At 41.0% G+C, this 19,238-nt stretch overlaps 1 protein-coding gene across 4 annotated transcripts in view; it reads right to left on the reverse strand.

Annotated features, from left to right (window-relative positions):
• dnah9 (dynein, axonemal, heavy chain 9) overlaps nt 1–19,238 on the reverse strand; it is a 169,766-nt gene that overhangs the window by 79,489 nt on the left and 71,039 nt on the right. For 2 of the 4 annotated variants that reach the window (XM_029831015.1, XM_029831130.1), the window contains exons 38-49: nt 14,802–15,012; nt 14,603–14,730; nt 12,238–12,346; nt 11,947–12,094; nt 10,594–10,768; nt 9,730–9,903; nt 9,288–9,495; nt 8,557–8,722; nt 7,789–7,891; nt 6,468–6,707; nt 1,373–1,534; nt 370–575 (exon numbers count right to left, since the gene is read on the reverse strand). In XM_029831015.1, coding sequence (XP_029686875.1) covers nt 370–575; nt 1,373–1,534; nt 6,468–6,707; nt 7,789–7,891; nt 8,557–8,722; nt 9,288–9,495; nt 9,730–9,903; nt 10,594–10,768; nt 11,947–12,094; nt 12,238–12,346; nt 14,603–14,730; nt 14,802–15,012 — 2,030 coding nt within the window. The remainder of the gene's footprint in view (nt 1–369; nt 576–1,372; nt 1,535–6,467; nt 6,708–7,788; nt 7,892–8,556; nt 8,723–9,287; nt 9,496–9,729; nt 9,904–10,593; nt 10,769–11,946; nt 12,095–12,237; nt 12,347–14,602; nt 14,731–14,801; nt 15,013–19,238) is intronic. The other 2 variants (XM_029831089.1, XM_029831053.1) reach the window with 2 other exon arrangements.

Below are 19,238 nucleotides of genomic sequence, written 5' to 3' on the forward strand. Positions count from 1 at the left end.
TCTTAAACTTCCAAATCGTACTAACTTGTCAAACTGGCAGAATTTACACATGACAGATAAGCAGTTGGCAGGAAAAAGGGAAAAGTATTGTTATTTTTGGTGCTCTAAAAGTCCCCTTTATGGTATATGAAAGACACAACCTTGATGTTGCAGTACAATTTTATGCTGACAGACTGAAGCAAATATAATCTGTCCATGGTACACAATATGCTTACAGATTACTCATTTTGGCACTCTCTGAAATGAAACTACAATTCTAACCTGCTAAAGATGCCATTTAATTTTGCTGACAGACAATAAAGAAACAGACAAAATCCTATTTTTTTAAAACTTCTCCACATTTCCCAGATGTTCCAAGCTCTCACTCACACATGAGCCATGGCGTCTTCAAACAACACCAAGTTTAGGGTGGCATTGACCTCGTTGTAATTGTCCAGCATCTCTAGTAGGGTTCTGTTAAGGCTGCTCCAGGACTCTGCTGGCATGTACCTGGCCTCCCCCAGCCCATGGGTAAAGTGGCAGTACACATTCATCTGCCTGGTCTGTGCAAGTGTTTCCTCCACATCCTCAGGGACCAACACAGACACACAGAAGTAAACATAAAAACCCACACAGTGACTTTGTCAGAATCAAGTTAGTGAAGTTTAAACAGCGCAAACAAGGACTCAACTGAAGACTCCAGCTGCACACAAGGTGATCAAGTTCTCTTTCACTCCAGAAACTCTTGTTTTCAAAATTATATTGGGACACATATTTCATATAAATCACATGAATTTTATAATTTTAGGACTGGACATTGTATGTTCAAAACATATCTTTGTTGTCATAACAATCATTGGCAGATATATGGCAATTATTCTATTTTATAACCTAAGAACCTGATACTCAATTTATCAGCCCATTAACCCGTTTCTCAAATAAACTCATAATAAACTGATACAAGATAGTATTAGGACAGTATTTTACTGAATGTGTAATCTTTAAATCTAAAAGTACACTTGCTGGACTGGACAGTGCTATTCTCAGCTCTTTCTGTAGGAATGGATACACAGACACTTGTCAGGTTCTTCATTCTGGCATGACTTGTGTGCATGCTGCAGCCAGGAAGGGTAGAGAGCAGAGCAGGAAACCATTAAAATGTTTTCCAATTTGCCAGGCAGAGAGTGCAGACTCTGACAGCTGGACTCCCGTACCACACTGATTGACATTATCTCCTACCCCCTGCAGGAGCCTCCATGCTAATCTTTTTTTTCTTGCTCTTACTAGGTTGGATACTAAAGTCCAGGTCCAGACACAGAGCAGACAACCAAATGATTCTTCCCCTCTCCCTCACCCCTTGCACCTTTGCCTTTTGAAGTTTTAAGATTCTCACCTCATATAACTTTTTTACAGTGTCTCTTTGTAGCTTATCAAACAGTTGAAAGTCTTTCTCTTCCACCAGCTTGTCTCTGTAGACCCGGTTGGACTCATGCAGGTAGATTTTAAGCAGGTCTGCAGGGGCTTTGAGGCACTCGCTTGTACAAAAGAGAATGCCCTGGGAAGAGAGGGAACAGAGAAATGCTTCAGCTGAGACATTCTGCAGTGGATCTGTTCTGGAACATTGTGGTCTAAAAACAAAACAAAATCTTTCAAAAGGTGAATATTAGTCAGGGCAAACCTTTGCCCTTTCAGCAGCTTAAGGCATCATGGCCTTATCGAACATTAAAATGGTTTAAAAAGATATGTGTAGAAATGTCGCATGTGACCATTCAAATGTCCTTTCAGTGAACAAACATATGTTCTGGATACTTTTTCTGTAAGAAAATTACAAGTACCGTATTTTCACGACTATAAGGCGCACCTAAAAGCCTAGAATTTTCTAAAAAATCTACGGTGCGCCTTTTAACCCGGAGCGCCTTTTGTATGGATTACGGTAATATTGGTTAATCGCGGCTACCGTAGTCAGTAGGCGTGGCCGAGGTAACAGCAGTAAATTCAGTCCCAAACCATTTCTGTCTGTAAAGACCCCAAAATGGCTCCTTGCAAGAGACGCGCTTTTGACGCAGAGTTCAAACTGAAGGCTATCAGTCACGCAGTTGAACACGGAAATAGAGCAGCGGCAAGAGGATTTAACGTGAACGAATCAATGGTGCGGAAGTGGAGGAAGCAACAAGACGACCTGCGCCAGGTAAAGAAGACTCAACGGAGCTTCCGAGGAAACAAAGCATTAAGTGGATTAACAAAGGAACTCCAGCCGCTAGATATTAGTGTCAACGGGGCATTCAAAACTAGACTGCGAACTGCGTGGGAGCGGTAGATGACGAACGGCGAACACACGTTCACCAAGACGGGGAGACGGCGCCGAGCGTCATACGTCACTATCTGCCAGTGGATCGTAAATGCCTGGGCATCGACCGTGGTCCGAGCTTTCGGGAAGGCAGGGATTGTCACTGAAATGCCAGACAACACCAGCGACACCGACCCTGATGACGACTTTGACGAGACGGAGCCGGCCATGTTGGACGCCGTATTAGCACAACTGTTCAATTCGGACACCGAAGAAGAAGAATTCGAGGGATTCCTGGATGAGGAATGAACTGATAAAGTGATCTTTACGTGTTTCTTTTGTGTGTTCACAACTTAACAAGGCTGGTCATACTGTGAATATGGACATTACCGTTTGAACAACGTTGTTATATTGCTATTGTTATATTGCTATCGCTTTGCACTACTTCGAGAGTTCGAGTTACCGTATATTGTGTTTGCACTAACGTTTGATTTACCGCAACGGTACTACGTGATAAAAATGTTGCACTAAATCGAAGATTTATTAAACTCCACTTGTGATAAAAATGTTGCACTGCCTGTTATAACTCGCTGTTATTAAACGAACTGTGTTACGCAAAAACACTACGTCACTCGGGGAAAAAAAATAAAACAGCTGTTTATTCGTTTTGGGAGTGAATAGAGTTGTGAGAACGACGGTTTGTATTCTATTAATAAAGTTTGACTGACTTATCTGGCTGTTTTATTGACATTCCTTTTAGCGCAGCTCGATCTAGTGAACGCGTCATGAAACCACAGGCACTACGCAGTTTCTATGCTATGCGCCTTATAACACGGTGCGCCCCGTGTATGAAAATATTTCTAAAATAGGCTGTTAATTGAAGGTGCGCCCTATAATACGGCGCGCCTTATGGTTGTGAAAATACGGTATTGGTAAAGAGTGTCCTATTAATGTGCAGAGCACGATTGAGCACAGATGCTTTTTAAAAAAAAGCCAAATGTGAAAATGCTTTACTCACAAATAAATTGCGAATGCCCTTTTAGTTGCCTTTCTTGCAAAGAAAACAGTGAAAAACCCTTGTGGATGCCCAAGTGACCAAGACACCCTGTAGAGGTTTGTTTTCACCTCTCGGGTGCAAATAATACAAATGTTGTATTTGAGGATTAAATATATTGATGATTTTACACATTAATGTACTTGAAAGGGAATAAATTCATTAAAGTGCCCACTTGAATATTTTTAAGAAAGTAAGATAATGTGATTTCTGGCCTCCCTGATTTTCCCAATGGGCCACCTACTGACACAGACAATAAAGAATCTGACTTTCCACTGTGTTTTACATGCTGCAGATTATTTATTCACTGCAAAATTACTCTTTGGTTCAGAGGACCAACAAAATATGCTAGCAAATGCACAACCATTCATTACTCACCTTAGTTCCACTTTGGAACAGAAAATGCTTCTAATAAAGAGAGAAATGAAAAGGAAAGCATACTGTGTCTTGTGTGTGTGTGTGTCTTGTGTGTGTGTGTGTGTGTGTGTGTGAATAAAAAAATGTCAACTTTTGGTAATATGCTAAATATCCTCGCTTGTAAGTTTAAATTGGAGTAAGATCAGGACCCTCGAGCTTAAGGTTATGAATCCCTATCTACAGTAGATTGGATATATATTGTGCTACAAGGGAAGAAAACAAGCACAAGCCTGATAGAAAATTTGGTTTGCCATCAGTGAAAGATATCACTGTACCAGTGTAGCAAAAAGGGAACTCAGTTTGGGCCAAACATTGGGCTAAATTTTCACCATTTGGTAAGGAGGGTGTGAAGCTTTATATTTGTTTTGCAGCAACTTCAAATTTTAAGTTTTTAACCTGCGGCCACACAATGATATAATCCCAGAAAACCAGATGAAACTGAATAAATTGTTACTTGTCATGTTAAAATATTTTCACAGTTGATCTAACCATTGATTTTTTGGCACCTAGTCAGCAAAAATGTTGTAAACAGATGTGTTTGCTTGATTGCAGGTCATTACTGTCATTTGGATCTGGATAATTAGCAGGTAAGAGATTAATGAATGACTGATAAATAATGTGCTTCCACAGGAGGCCTATGTGACATGCTTGCTGGGTCATGAGAACAATGGTGGTGAGGCAAAAACAATTTTTAAAAAAAATCACAGATGCTGTAGTTTGTGACAATCAGGAAACCCAAGTAACGCTTCCTCACTTCATCCAGCACAAAAGAGATGTTGCGGGTTCACAGCCCCACAACTTATTCTAATCAACAGAACCATCAACAGGGATAAATACGGCTTACTTTAGTCCATCCTTCATCTATCCAAGTCTGATGAATGTGAAAATCAGTTCCTAAATCCACTGTGTATTGACACAGATGGGAGGTGTGTCTGTGTGTGCCGAAAATTCAAACTGAACTTGATGGCTGCTACCAAGATGTTTTTACATGCGTATAAATGAATGATCTAATACTGACTTTAAATAGATCTGCATTTTCAACTCCATTTAATTATTTAATGGCGTCAATCATGTGTCAGCTCTTGGGCCGCTCTGTCCTTGGATTCACGCCTCTACTCAGCCTCTACTTAGGAGACTGACTTTTCTCCGTGTTGCCATGATTTTTGCCTCTAGCCTTCTCCTCCATTGGGCCACTTGCTCCTTATGACTATTCATGCTCTTCATCTTATAGCCCAGCATCAGATTCATCTGGTACTTTGTGTGTTAGCCTTGGCAGGGACGTAGTTGAGTTCCCCCAGGACTTCATGATTCTCTCTCTCAGGTCAGCTGCCCTTGTCCTGATTCCGTCTGTCATTGGGGCTTTGTACCCAATCTCGATATTGATAGGTGATGATGAAATTACCCCAATACTGACCTGGCGTCCTGGCTCCCCCTTGCCGTAGCATATTTGTTCCGTGGGTGAGGCTGAATCTCTAGCTGTGATAGCAGCTTCTTATTGTGGGCATTCGAACACTGAGCTAAGAGCTGCTTCTTGGTCTGGGATTGGTTTCGAAGTACCCATTTCTCCCACATCCTCTGCATGTACCCTCTCTTGCTGGGGTTACTCCGGTAGTAACACTCCATCAGTACCACGCTCTCTGCCCTGCTCCATGAATGCCTTGTTCCAGTAGCCAATTTGACATCAGGTGGCCCTGGTTCCCTGACGCGGATCTTGTTGACCCGGGCGACGTCCGAGCCGGTATGACTATCAGTTATCGTTCCGCTCATACCCAGATGTAGGCATATATGCGCAAGGAGCCATGCTTAAGGGCTCGCCTGGATTCGAACCGATAATCTTCCGCACCAAAGTCAGTGGTGTGTGTGTATATGTATCACAGTATATTTACCAATGTACATTTGTTGGGAACTGCAAACTGGGCTGAGAAGAGGAGGGTTCTCCATTCAAACCCCAGTGCATACAAAGCGTGGACGGTGTTCTGGTTCTAAGGGAAGGTGCCAGAACACCTTCAGAACACTGCCAAGGTACCCTTGAGCAAATTACCGAACCCACAAATGCTCATATAAGGAACTGCGATGAACTGTTGACTCAATCAGGAGTGGACCCTGCCTTCACCCGAAGTGCACCCTCATCATGACCCCGACGGGAAATAAAGTGGTTAAGACAAGACAAGACAAGATTTACACACATTTGTAATCACATTTAAATAATAATTAATAACTGTACAATTAAAACTTTTGGAGGACTTACACGTAGTTAATTGGTCTAAGAAAGTAGTTCTGTTGCAAAATAGAGAATAATACATTTTGTAGTTCATACAACAGTGGAGAGACTCTGCACTGTTATATGTAGCGTGGCTGAAAGCATTAATTATAAAAGCTAGTGTGGTAAATGAGGGAACCTATCCTCCATGAAACCGTGTAGGATTGTGACACAAATATGCCCCAAAGCCTATCCGTGACAGCATCCTTGCTCTGATAGTATATTCATTTAAATACATTAAAGCATCTCTAACTCCCGCAGAAGTACAAGTCAATTCTATTTTCTGTTACACTTATTTCACACCTCTTTCTAGCTCTCTGACCCAGCTTTTGAATCAATAATAATTTAGATGAGAAATTAGTGACAGAAGCTTGAATCTCTGCAAGTGGATGGAGAGCTGAGAGAGACTGTTTTGGTTTGGCTTAAAAGTAAATACAGTGATTTGAGGTTGAATTTCAGTGTGTCTTCACCTGGAATATGTTGGAGAGGTCTCGCAGGTTGAAAATATAGTGAAATTTGATTGCAGTAGGAAGGAAGGTGGAAGAGACCTGCTGGTGAACTGCTAGAGCCAGCTGAACCAGCTTGGGACAACTGTTGTGCAGGGCAGCCATAAAGCCTTCTCCTTTCAGGTGCTGGGACAGGATCGAGGTGTAGATTGTGGTCAAGGCTTCAACTCCAGGAAATGATAGGGCAAAGACAGAGAAGTGGCGCTACAAAGTGAGGAAAAATATTATTTAATTATTAAACTTAAATATAACTAATAATAAGTGTAATGAAAGAACTAAAAGGCAAGCATACTGTGTTACACTTGGAATCGCTGTTGGGGTGTAACATGTTCCAAGCAACACGTAATCAGTTCAATTTGTTTTACTTTTACCATCATAACAGTTCATTTTAGCCTCAATTTCCAAGCAATAAACAGACCTAATAATGATTTAAGGTAAAAAAAAAAAAAAATGTTACTACTGTTGGGCAAAATTCTGAAAAAAAACCAAAACCTTTGAGATTAAGGATCTAGAGTCAAATGCAAAAGTAAAATCAGGACAATTATTCTTATGCATTTGTGTTTAATTTCTGTAGCAGGATAGCATGAACTTGTATGTGTGAATGTTGTCAACAGAAACAGGAGCAGGAAGTCAAATAGCTAACTCTCGTAGTCCTTTGGCATAAGCTAATCTTATACTGTGCATTAAGTGAAAGAAAATGTATAAATATTTTTGTTGGAAAATCATTTGCACAATACACCCATAAGTCAATCTGTTCAGTTTAACAAATAAATTGGATTTATGACTGCTGAATTAAGAATTAAATAAAATCAATTATTTTATAATAATATTATAAAAAATATTACTATCCAGACATTGTGCAAAACAGGCTTGTAGAAGAAACAGCTTTAAATTCCTGGGTAGGTTATTAGATGTACATTACAAAAGACAAAAATATTTTGTCAAAATATTATTGGGAGCAGAGGTAATACATCATCTTTTCTTCAGTTCTAGCAAAGCAGTGACCTATATAATGCTTCTGTACAAATAAGAAGAAATATTTGGTGCTGTCTGAAGAAGCAATTAAAACATTACCACTGTTTAATAAACTGAGTATTTAATTAATGTCATAATTTAAAAATAAATAACAACCTACAAGATATAAAGGAGTCTCCAGATACACTTGGAATTTGTGATTTATTTATTTTCATTGTACCATGGTCATGAAAAATGCTTCTACGTTTCATTCTCTACAAGGATTCTTTGGACTGTCTGCGTGCGTACGTGCGTGTGTATGTGAATGCACCTGCAGTCGTGGGTTGATTGTAAAGCTGCCGGCTGTGGGGTTCATACAGGATACATATTGAACATTGTGTACTTCCTTCAACAGGATCTTATTACGATCATACCTGCGAGTGCACACATATACAGAGAAAAGAGAGGGTGTGACATAACCATTAATCTGCAGTATATCCACACTGATTCTCCCTCATTATTTTTTCCCCATGTTTTTTGATATGGAAACCTGATCTCTTATTTAATCTACTTTATTTTGGCAACATATTCTCTTCTCTCAATTTAATACCTGATATGTTACTACTATAGCTGTAATAGGGTGACCATATAAGTCAGTCAGCCTATGGCTGATGCAGTGGAACCCTGTTCTGAATGGCTGTCCATCATTTAAGCAATTACAACAATGAGCAGTTGAGGTTCCTTTGGACCAACAATATGATCCTAAAACTCAATTATGATTTTGTATGGAGTAGGTATGAAACTCAATCACTTTTGACTCATCCATTGGAAACATTAATTCTGTGTAGAACCTTCATAGAAACATACATTTTACAGGTAAAGCCCTTATAGCCCTGATATATTTTGACTTCCTTTTAACAATTTTGTAGTTGAAATAATCGTAATGTGGTTTCTATGTCAAACCCTTGAAACACAAAAAGGAATAACGCAGAACTACTGAGGTTTCACGTGATATTCACTGGTTCTTCTAATTAAACGTGATCATGTTTGACAACAAATTGGTGTTTATACATATACCGAATACAAATGACAGCCATACCAGTGACTGTAGTCCATGTGTTGTCGTATGAGTGTGTGCGGCTGCACCGTGCCATATGCGTCCACCTCAGGCATATTCATGTCATCTAAGAAGTAGATTAGCCTTTTACTGCCTGGAGGTCCGTAGTTACGGCCTGCTTTCTTCTCCAGGGGCTTTTCCAACATGGCTGCATGAGAGGAAAACATGAGCAAAGAAAGGAAACAAAACACGGTGAATGGCAAGTTTAAGAAAAACAAGGCAAAAAAGAACTGTGAGATCAAGAGAAATATATGATTCATGACATGGTGGATACATCTGACAACTACAGATACCAGGGGTGTTAAACTCAGGGTTTAAACAACACAAGTTTAAAATTAGAATACTGTGTGGATCTGGTTTTAAGGTAGAGAGATAACAAGTTCCATGTACTTTTCAGTGCCTTTTTTCAAACTATATTACCAAAAATATTTTACATCATTGGGGCCAATGTATACAATATTTTCTACATATTTTTTCTTCTGCACTTTCTTTTGAAGAAATATTTCTCATGCTTTATAGACACTGCTGACAGAATATAGAAATAAACTAAACTCAAAATCTTATTCTCCATAATTGTGAGTCGCACAAGATAAATGCTATCCTTAGTGTTAAGCTGATTGTATAAAAAGCATTATTTGTTTCATTTTAAGAGCTGTGAAAATATTTATTTAAAAAAAAAAAAAAAAAAAAAAAAAATTGAAGCAACACGATACCTTGAAGCATAGCTGATGTGGTGTAATAGTTAAATGGAACATTCTTAAGGACATATTTCTCTGTGTCCATTGACCCCAGTTTTTCTCCAACTAAGACAGATTTCCCTGTCCCAGCATTCCCCACCAGCATGAGGGGACGTTGACGTTCCAAGAGACGATCCATGAAATATCGAATCCTAATAGTCTCTGTGGTGTGAACCAGACACACCTCCACATGGGAAATATAGCATACATGAAAGAATTAAAAACTGATTTCAATTGTATTTTTAATTGTCTAAATGTCATTAAACAATGTCAGGGTATCAGAAAACTGGATAATAAAACAATACTGTGATATTAGCAAATGGATGCAAGCTTTCATGGAATAGTCTACACATAAAAAAACATTTAATTTTATTTTAAAAAATCCCTTTGTTAGAACAGTTGTAATAAAATGTCATACCTGAAGAGGTATATCTGCATCTATCTCAAATCTGGGCACCATCTTGGACCAGGGTTCAAACTTTTTGCTTTCAGGATCGATATAATAGTCAAACACAGTGCCCTGGGATGGGAACTTGATGGCTTTGAACTCGGTCACCCACCATTTGCTGAACTGCATTCTACAGTCAATCAGCTAGACTCACAAAGAAAAACAGAAGCAGTTAGTGTGTGGTCAATGCCCTAAAAAGACTTCCTATATCCCCCCGCTCCCCACCACCACACTGGCCATAAATCTGTATGGCCAGTGGACAGATAAATGTGACAACACTGTAACAGAACCACAGCTGCCGCAGTGTACAAAATGAGAGATGGCAGGTCCATATATCTATCTGTCTATTTCAGACAGTGAAAGAGCCTCATTACCTGCTGCCTGGCAAATCGTCGCCGTCCTCCAATTCCTCCTCATCCCTAGATACCTGTCTAGTCTGTTCAGTACAAACTCTCTAGTCAATAAAACCACTTAGCATTTAAATGCATATGTGATGGGAAAATAAAGTGCAGTGCATTTGTAACAATGGAAGCACTGTTTTATCCCATAACTTAGATGGGCACACGTACAGTAGAGTGATAACTGGATTGCTTAGCAACTGCTTCAATACAGCTTTCTTATGATTTATATTCTGCTAGACTATTCTGCTAGCCCACATTATCTCAGAGGGAGATCTGTAGTTTTGTTTTTTTTTCTGAAACAATTTCTTCAACTAAAAATAAACTTCAAATGATGTTTCACAGCTACAGAGTGTGTTCAGTCATAGCTATTAAAGATAAAATAGTAATCAAGAAACATCCATGTATTGCAGACCATCACAGCTACATACAGTACCTGGTCTTGGAACAAGGCCCCCCCAAAGGCCCAGACTGCAGCAAAGACAAAATAGAGCTCATAAACTTCCTTGGCACAGTCTGGTGGGGTGTTTTCTGGAGTTAGGAGACACTCTAACAGATAACAGAGCATCTGGACCATACTCTGCTCAGGGATGGGAATGATCTTCTTAAACCTGATCAGATAAGATATGTAACAAGAAAAATAAATCCATAAGATATTAAAATAACAAGATAAAAGAAATTCAATGAAACTACACTGTATTAGAAATGGCAGCCACTCACAAACAATCCAAAGCACACTCAATTCCCAACAAAGTAGATGACGTATGTTAATATTCATGATCAATTATTCCTTCTCTGGCTCTTTTTTTGTTGTATGCTCTCGAACCAGTGGTGGTAGGTATATTGGAAGGGGCGGGTTCCTGATATATTACGCGTAATGGCATCCACTTCTTCTGAGTCAGTTGGTTTTGTTTCAAATTGTTACAATATTTTTGTCTTATTAAAACCTGACTCAAATTGAGCAGACCAGTGAAATCAGGCCTGGCCACAAAGATGACTGGGGCCCTATTAAGTGAATGCCAAAATCTGTTTTACAAGTCATCAACTCGGATCAAAGAATGTAGGGTTTTGTTGCTTTGGTTTGGCTTTTTTTGCTATTTAAAAAACCAAGCAACATTAGTAGCACATAAATTAGTGCTGGTTTCAACTGAAAAATGTATACTAAACAATTAATAAAAACTAAAAAGCCATAGAACATTTGTGAATGTGAATATTAATGGGGACAAAATAAATAAAGTTCAGAATTAATATTAATATTATCAACATTAGGACAGCAACTTTTTCAAAATCATAATTTTTGTGAGGTTGAAGTACAGTTTGTTATTACCTCTTCCTTCTGTGAGGATATGGCGACAATAAGTATACAGCTGACATAACTATAATGTCGGTGAGGACTCTACAGACTAATGTGTACATCACCTCCCTTATTAGGAGATGATGTACACATCACATATGATGCACAGAGCACATGTGATGCACACAAAGTGTGATGTTTATTGTGTAGATAAGGATTATTGAGATATGCCTTGCATACTTTTCCCATGCATTCAAGCAATGATACACACTGAAATACACCTGTATTAGTCTTTACTAAAATATCCAGCCCAAAAAAAGAACATTAATAATCAGATAAGCTGTGGTTGTAAAGTAAATGCAATGCAGCAGAAATACAAAAAATAAGAAAAAAATGTTCATTATGGGAATTGATAGATGCATCAATAGGCTACAGTGCAATGCTCTGCATAGTTGATGGACATTAATAATTCAGAAGCCGCTGAGGAGTTACTACCTTGTTCTGAGGGTATCAAGACAGACTGGCAGATACTTGTCAAACAGTATAATCAGGTTGGCTTTCTCTGATTGGACCTCTCTCCTATCAATCCAGCTTGACACTGGAGGGTTCCAGCCCAAGTCTCCTGGATTAATATACAGGATGCCTGTAGAAGTAACCAGGAATATATCCATAAATGAACCAACTGTACAAAAGTGTACAAAGACAAACAAAAAAAAGCCTGCCTGCCCCTACAGCAGTAATGGAGGTAATGAGGTAATACCCTTTCTAAAGCAAATAGAAGGGTACCTGCTCTTGATACAGTAGCGGGGGTGGCAGTGCAGAGGTGGCTGATCTCAAACACCAGCCTCATGGTGGGATTCAAAGGAATCCGCTCATTACTGGCCAGAGTCAGAACCTGACAGAAGGAAACAGGGTGTTTAAACAGTGGATGCAGTGTTGTTTACACAGTGTTAGCCTGGATTACCACCTGCTATTCTCAGCTCTTATTCTTCTCTTCTCACTCACTATATCATCTGGTGGTTAATGTATACTGTCCCATATTTCAACCAAATGTAGTTCTGACTTACACATAAGCTTCTATCAAATACAGTGAGAGTAAAAAGTATTTGATCCCTTGCTGATTTTGTTGGTTTGTCCACTAATAAAGACATGATCATTCTATACTTTTAATGGTAGATGTATTCTAACATGGAGAGACAGAATATCAGGAAAATAACTTTAAAGAATTTATTTTAATTTATTTGTTTTTCATTGAGGGAAATAAGTATTTGATCCCCTAGTATGCATTAGGAGTTCTGGCTTTCACAGACCAGTTAGACGCTCCCAAACAACTTGTTACCTGAATTGAAGACACCAGGTCTAACTAATCACCTGTATGTAAGACAACTGTTCACAGAATCAGACAATCAGACAGATTCCAAACTCTCCACCATGGGTAAGACCAAAGAACTCTCTCAGGACCTCAGAGACAGGATTGTTGACCTGCATAAATTGGGAATGGGCTACAAAAACATTAGCAAATTGCTGGGTATTAAAGTAACAACTATTGGTGCAATTGTGAGAAAATGTAAGAAGTATAACATGACCATCAATAGACCTCGGTCTGGTGCTCCACAGAAGATTTAACCTCGTGGGGTGGCAATGATCATGAGAACAGTGAGAAATTGGCCTGCAACCACACAGCAGGAGTTAGTGAATGACCTCCAGGCAGCTGGGACCAAAGCCACCAGGAAAACAATTGGCAACACTTTGCGCCGCAATGGATTAAAATCCTGCAGTGCCCGAAAGGTACCCCTGCTTTAGAAGGCACATGTGGAGGCTCGCCTAAAGTATGCCAATGATCACCTCAAAGATGCACAAAGTGATTGGGAGAAGGTTCTGTGGTCAGACGAGACCAAAATTGAACTATTTGGCCTAAACTCTACTCGTCATGTGTGGAGGAAGAAAAATGCTGCCTATGATCCCAGGAACACTGTGCCCACCGTCAAGCATGGAGGTGGAAACATTATGTTTTGGGGGTGTTTCTCTGCCAAGGGCACAGGGCTACTTCACTGCATCACTGGGAAGATAGACGGAGCCATGTACCGTGCAGTGCTGAGGGACAACCGCCTCCCCTCTGCTAGGAAGCTGAAAATGGGCCGTGGCTGGGTCTTCCAACATGACAACGACCCAAAGCATACAGCAAAGGCAACAAAGGAGTGGCTCAAGAAGAACCATATTAAGGTCATGGAGTGGCCCAGCCAGTCTCCGGACCTCAATCCAATTGAAAATCTATGGAGAGAGCTGAAGGTCCGAGTTGCCAAGCGACAGCCCACCAACCTTAATGATTTAGAGAGGATCTGCAAAGAAGAGTGGGCCAAAATTCCCCCTGATATGTGTGCTAACCTTGTGGTTAACTACAACAAACGTTTGACCGCTGTGCTTGCAAACAATGGCTTTGCCACCAAATATTAAGTGCTTTTGGATAGAGGGATCAAATACTTATTACCCTCAATGAAAAACAAATAAATTAAATTCTTTAAAGTTATTTTCTGGATTTTCTTTTTGATATTCTGTCTCTCCATGTTAGAATACATTTACCATTAAAAGTATAGAATGATCATGTCTTTATTAGTGGACAAACCAACAAAATCAGCAAGGGATCAAATACTTTTTACTCTCACTGTATGTGTCTCCTGTCACGGAAAGGGTCATGGAGATATTTTTTTTTATTGAACTGTAGATTTGGAGATTTCCGTTAGATTTTTGTTTTTTATTTTCGTGATGACTAGTTGACCCATGGTTTAAGCAGTTTCTTGTTTGTATACGTTGAAAACAGGGGGAATGCACATTTTGATTGCCGACATGCTCTGATGCAATTGCTGTGACAAGCTTTTGTTTGCTATAATGAAATGTTACAGTAATGCTGTAATAAGAAATACAGGAAGACTGTGCCGAGTTACACACAAAAGTTACACAACTCCGATACACCCAGTGGAAATTTGAATAAAAAGTATTTGTATTGAGATTTAGGACGTAATAGGTCCTCAAAGATCTTGATCTTCTGTGTCAGTAATGAATTAGCCATAACCTTCAATTATATCTAAATGCTATTTTAATCAGCACAAACAGACTTTAGATGGGGAGCCCCCGCTACACATTATCATCACACCTTGTTGTCATCCATCACTGTGTTGAGTGATTCAATCCACATTGGATCAATGTCTCCATCCAAAACAATCCACTTGGGTCCACTGTGGCTGATATTAGCCAGTTCACGCATGATGTTGGAGAAGAGGCCTGTCAGGAGGCATTGCATAATAAACTCTGTGTACTGATCCAACAATGCAGTTGCCATACTCTGTAATCACCATCTTTCCACTCTCTGGTTGCTGGGTTGATGATGCCGAACAGCTCGTCATTGGTCACGGCTTTTGGGTTAAGGTCCGCCCACACAGGTTTGCGTTTCATGTTTTGATAGGTCCTTTGCAGTGACCTCATCACCTCACTCTTTCCAGTGCCTGCATTCCCGATAACAAAAACAGAGTGACGGATGGCCAGCAGCTCCTCCAACTGCACAACCTAACACACGAAAACAGAAATGAAACATTGTACTTATGCTTTGTTTCAGTCGCACGAAGGGTACTGTTGACAAGGTGCACATATGAACAGTGACCCTTTAACAGAAGCACTGTCAATAGCCTGGCATTTCATGGCCCAGTACACTGTGACACTCTACTTGATGGCATTCTTAATGCTTGATGGTGAGCATAAAATAATACAGGCTGAGGGAAGACTGACAGGGTTACAGTGCTTACACACTAATGAAAAAAATTATGGCAGCACTCTACATTAAGGACAGCTATGTGCAACCCCACAATTGCAAATCAATTCAAATACCAGTCTTGTAATTATCCATTTATCTTGGATTATTATATACCGTATTTTCACGACTATAAGGCACACCTAAAACACTGAGATTTTCTCAAAAATCTACGGTGCGCCTTAGAATATGGAGCGCCTTGTGTGTGGACTGAGTTAGAAAATCTGCTGTGCGCCTTTGGTGGGTGCACGATGGTAAACGCTCCGCCAATTGATTAGTGGCACACCTACGCATAAGGATCCCCTAAAATGGCGCCGGTCAAGCGAGACGCGTATGAATGAGGCTTACTTTAAACTGCAGGCCATCGAATGTGCGGCTGAAAATGGCAATCGAGCAATCTTAGTGTTTTCGCTTTATGAGGAGGCGGCATCTCTCCATACGCGCAAGGACAACTGTTGCGCAGCGGCTGCCCGCGGACTACCAGGAGAGGGTGGCCATCTTCCGCACCTACTGCCGCGACAAGATAACCGCGCCCAGCCACATCACCAACATGGATGAGATCCCTCTGACTTTTAACATCCCTTTGACCCACAAAGTGGAGAAAAAGGGACCAGCACAGTGGCGATACGCACAATGGGGCACGAGAAGTCGTCGTTCACCGTGGTTCTCGGCTGCCACGGAAACGGACAGAGCTCTGGATGACGGAAGGCGAACACTCCTTCACAAAGACTATGAGGCAGCGGCGGGCAAGTTATGCCACCATATGCGGGTGGATTGTAGACGCATGGGCTATGATACCGTCTTCATGGATTGTAAGAGCTTTCACAAAATCAACGCTGAACCGGAACCGGTCGGTGAGTCCGATTCAGATGAAGAGAGGAATTCGGGATGTTGGACATTGAAATAGTGCAGCTGTTTAATTCAGATACAGAAGATGAAAACTTTGATGGTTTTGTGGCGGAAGAATGAATATTTTGTTCAATAAATGTGTCAAAACTCAGTTTTACTTCCGTTGTCATTTTTTTACTGTATGTTTCAGCATGCGCCTAATAATACGGTGCGCCTTATGTATGTTTTAAATACAGAAATAGCACCCATAACTGAGACTACGCCTTTTAATACATAATAATAATCCAAGTACAGTGCGGTTGTGAAAATACGGTATATGTATTCTTTTTTATATATTTTCTATTCTTATTTCCATTTTTTTTCTCTACTTGTTTTTGCTGCTGTTGCGCTGTATATTTCCCCATTGTGGGACAAATAAAGGAATCTGAATCTAAAAGTTCCTAAAACTCTTGCCAAACCTAAGCTAAATGTGTCATTTATTACATTGCCATCACCTTAAAAGTGCAAAATTTACATTCATACATGTAAGTTGACACGTAAAAAGTCCTTGCAGACAATACAGGTTTGTGAGGTGACAGCTGAATGAGAGATTTTCTCCCTGTTTCCTTTCAAACATACGTATGTGTGCTCAATCGATGCCATCGACCAGGCTCCTTGCAGGTCTCCATTCAGCCAGAGGGCAGGCTCACTCTGGCTCTCAACAGCCCAAGCTGAATTCTGCTTTGGTGTAGGCGAGCCTGATGCTGGCACACGCTTAAGTTAAAGGTATGCAAGCTCTCACTGCCACCGCACACCCACCCATGCCATCTAAAATCAAAAGTAAAAGTTCAGGCTCTGGGGTGGATGGTTGTTATTGACCACTCTCCCATTCTGTCTGTTTCACAGTGTTTTTCCCTCCTCTTTGTTTATTTTCACTAGCGTGATGTCAGGGTTAAGTGGCATGGTGTGGAGCCAGCTTTCATTGATGGAGTGTTATGTGTTTCCCCTGTCTGTTTGACCTGAGGCAGATTGCACTTATTTCCCTTGGTCCTGTGTTCATCTGTCTCTGACATTTATTGACTTATGTGTGCACGTGTGTGTTTGTGCATGTAACCGCATGTTTCTATTTCTATTTCTAATGTAATGGCTGAAATTAGGTCAGCAACTCGGGCACCTGAACTCTTATTGCCGCGAAATGTTGGTTTTCAGCAATATTTGGCCAATTCATCCAGATGCTGTAGACTTGTGTGACACTAATGTGTATTTCCCCCAGAACATTATGACATGAGGTAAATAACTTTTAGAAAAAAACAAGATAAATCTAAATGAAAGCACTACAGCTGTAATAGCTGTTGAAACTACTGAAGATGAAAGCTCCATTTTGGGATTTCTTGGTGACTTGTGATTTTGTTTGTCTCAGTCCACACTCTTAAAAATAAGGCTGTTAAGTCAATCCAACAAAAGAGTTGGTATTGGATCATTCTAATTTTTCAAAATTCAACCAAAATGTTTGTTTAAAAGAAAAACTACTTTGGGAGTAAAAAGTTGAATCAGTTATTAAAAAGGAATTTTGATTTACCAGGGTAATTATAATTACCCGTGGAAAAAATGTTCTTGAACCCAAAACATTCCTGAAAAAAGTACTCAGGGTGGAACTAATTCTGTGGAATTTTGCGTGCTGAAGAATGAAATTTGTTGGAACATAATTGTAGCCTTTATTTTTACTTCTACATACTTCATGTCTTTTGTGTTTTGAATAGTGATCAATAGCAAATAATGATATGCAAAATAGATAGACAAAAGGGGGTGGGGGGTGGAGCATATTTGAGGATATGTAACAAATAATGAGAGAGAAACTCATCATGTTTCTGTTGGTAGCCTGGGTCTATAATAAGCTGAACTTACTCTAACTTACCCTGAAAGACTGTTTCAACACAACCCTGTGGGATGCATTTAGTGACGCCCACGGGGAGGACATTGACAACCTCACCCACTGCATCACGGACTATATTAATTTTTGTGTGGAGAACACCGTACCCACCAGGACTGTACGGAGCTTCTCCAACAGCAAGCCCTGGATCACCCCAGACATAAAGGCCCTCCTGAAGGAGAAGAAGAGGGCTTTTGTGTCTGGAGACAAGGAGGAGCTGAAGACTGTGCAGAGGGAACTGAGGAGGAAGATCAGACAAGAGAAGGACAACTACAGGAGGAAGATGGAAAACCAGCTGCAACAGAACAACATCTGTGGGGTATGGAAGGGACTGAAGACCATCTCGGGCTTCAAGAAGCAGAAGTCCCAACCTGTGGGTGACCAGGGGTGGGCTAACGACCTGAACTTGTTTTTCAATAGATTTGATCAGATACCCACCCCTCCCCCAGCCCAGTCTCCTCTGCTGCTACCCCCACCACTGTCTGTGCCCCCAATAGACTGTTCCTCCAGTCCCCCCTCCCCCTCTCTCATGACCTTCAGCTCACACATACCTGACCCTTCACACTCTGGCCCATGCCCATCCCCCCCACCAACACCTCCCTGCTCTAGCCTGTCCCTCACACACCAGGTGAGGAAGGCCCTGAAGAAGAACAGGGCCAGGAAAGCGATGGGTCCGGATGGCATCAGCTCCAGGCTCCTGAAGTCCTGTGCAGACCAGCTGTGTGGGATCTTCAGTCACACGTTCAACCTGAGCCTGAAGCTGCGGAGAGTGCCACAGCTGTGGAAGACGTCTTTCATCGTTCCAGTGCCGAAGACACCGCACCCTAAGGAGCCCAACAGCTACAGGCCGGTGGCTCTGACGTCCCACCTGATGAAGACGCTGGAGAGACATATCCTTGCCCACCTGTGCCCACTGGTGAGCTCCTTCATGGACCCGTTGCAGTTCGCCTACCAGCCGAGCATCGGGGTGGATGATGCCGTCATCTACCTCCACCACACCTCCCTCACTCACCTGGAGAAGGCTGGAAGCACTGTGAGGATCCTGTTTTTAGATTTCTCCAGTGCATTCAACAACATCCAGCCCAGGCTGCTGGGGGACAAGCTGCAGGTAGCTAGGGTGGATCACCACCTCGTAACATGGATTCTGGACTACCTCGCACAAAGACCACAGTTTGTGAGGGTGAAGGGCTCCAAGTCAGATTGGCTTCTCTGCAGCACTGGTGTCCC

Source organism: Takifugu rubripes, chromosome 1 (assembly GCF_901000725.2).
Source record: "Takifugu rubripes chromosome 1, fTakRub1.2, whole genome shotgun sequence".
Lineage (NCBI taxonomy): Eukaryota > Metazoa > Chordata > Actinopteri > Tetraodontiformes > Tetraodontidae > Takifugu > Takifugu rubripes.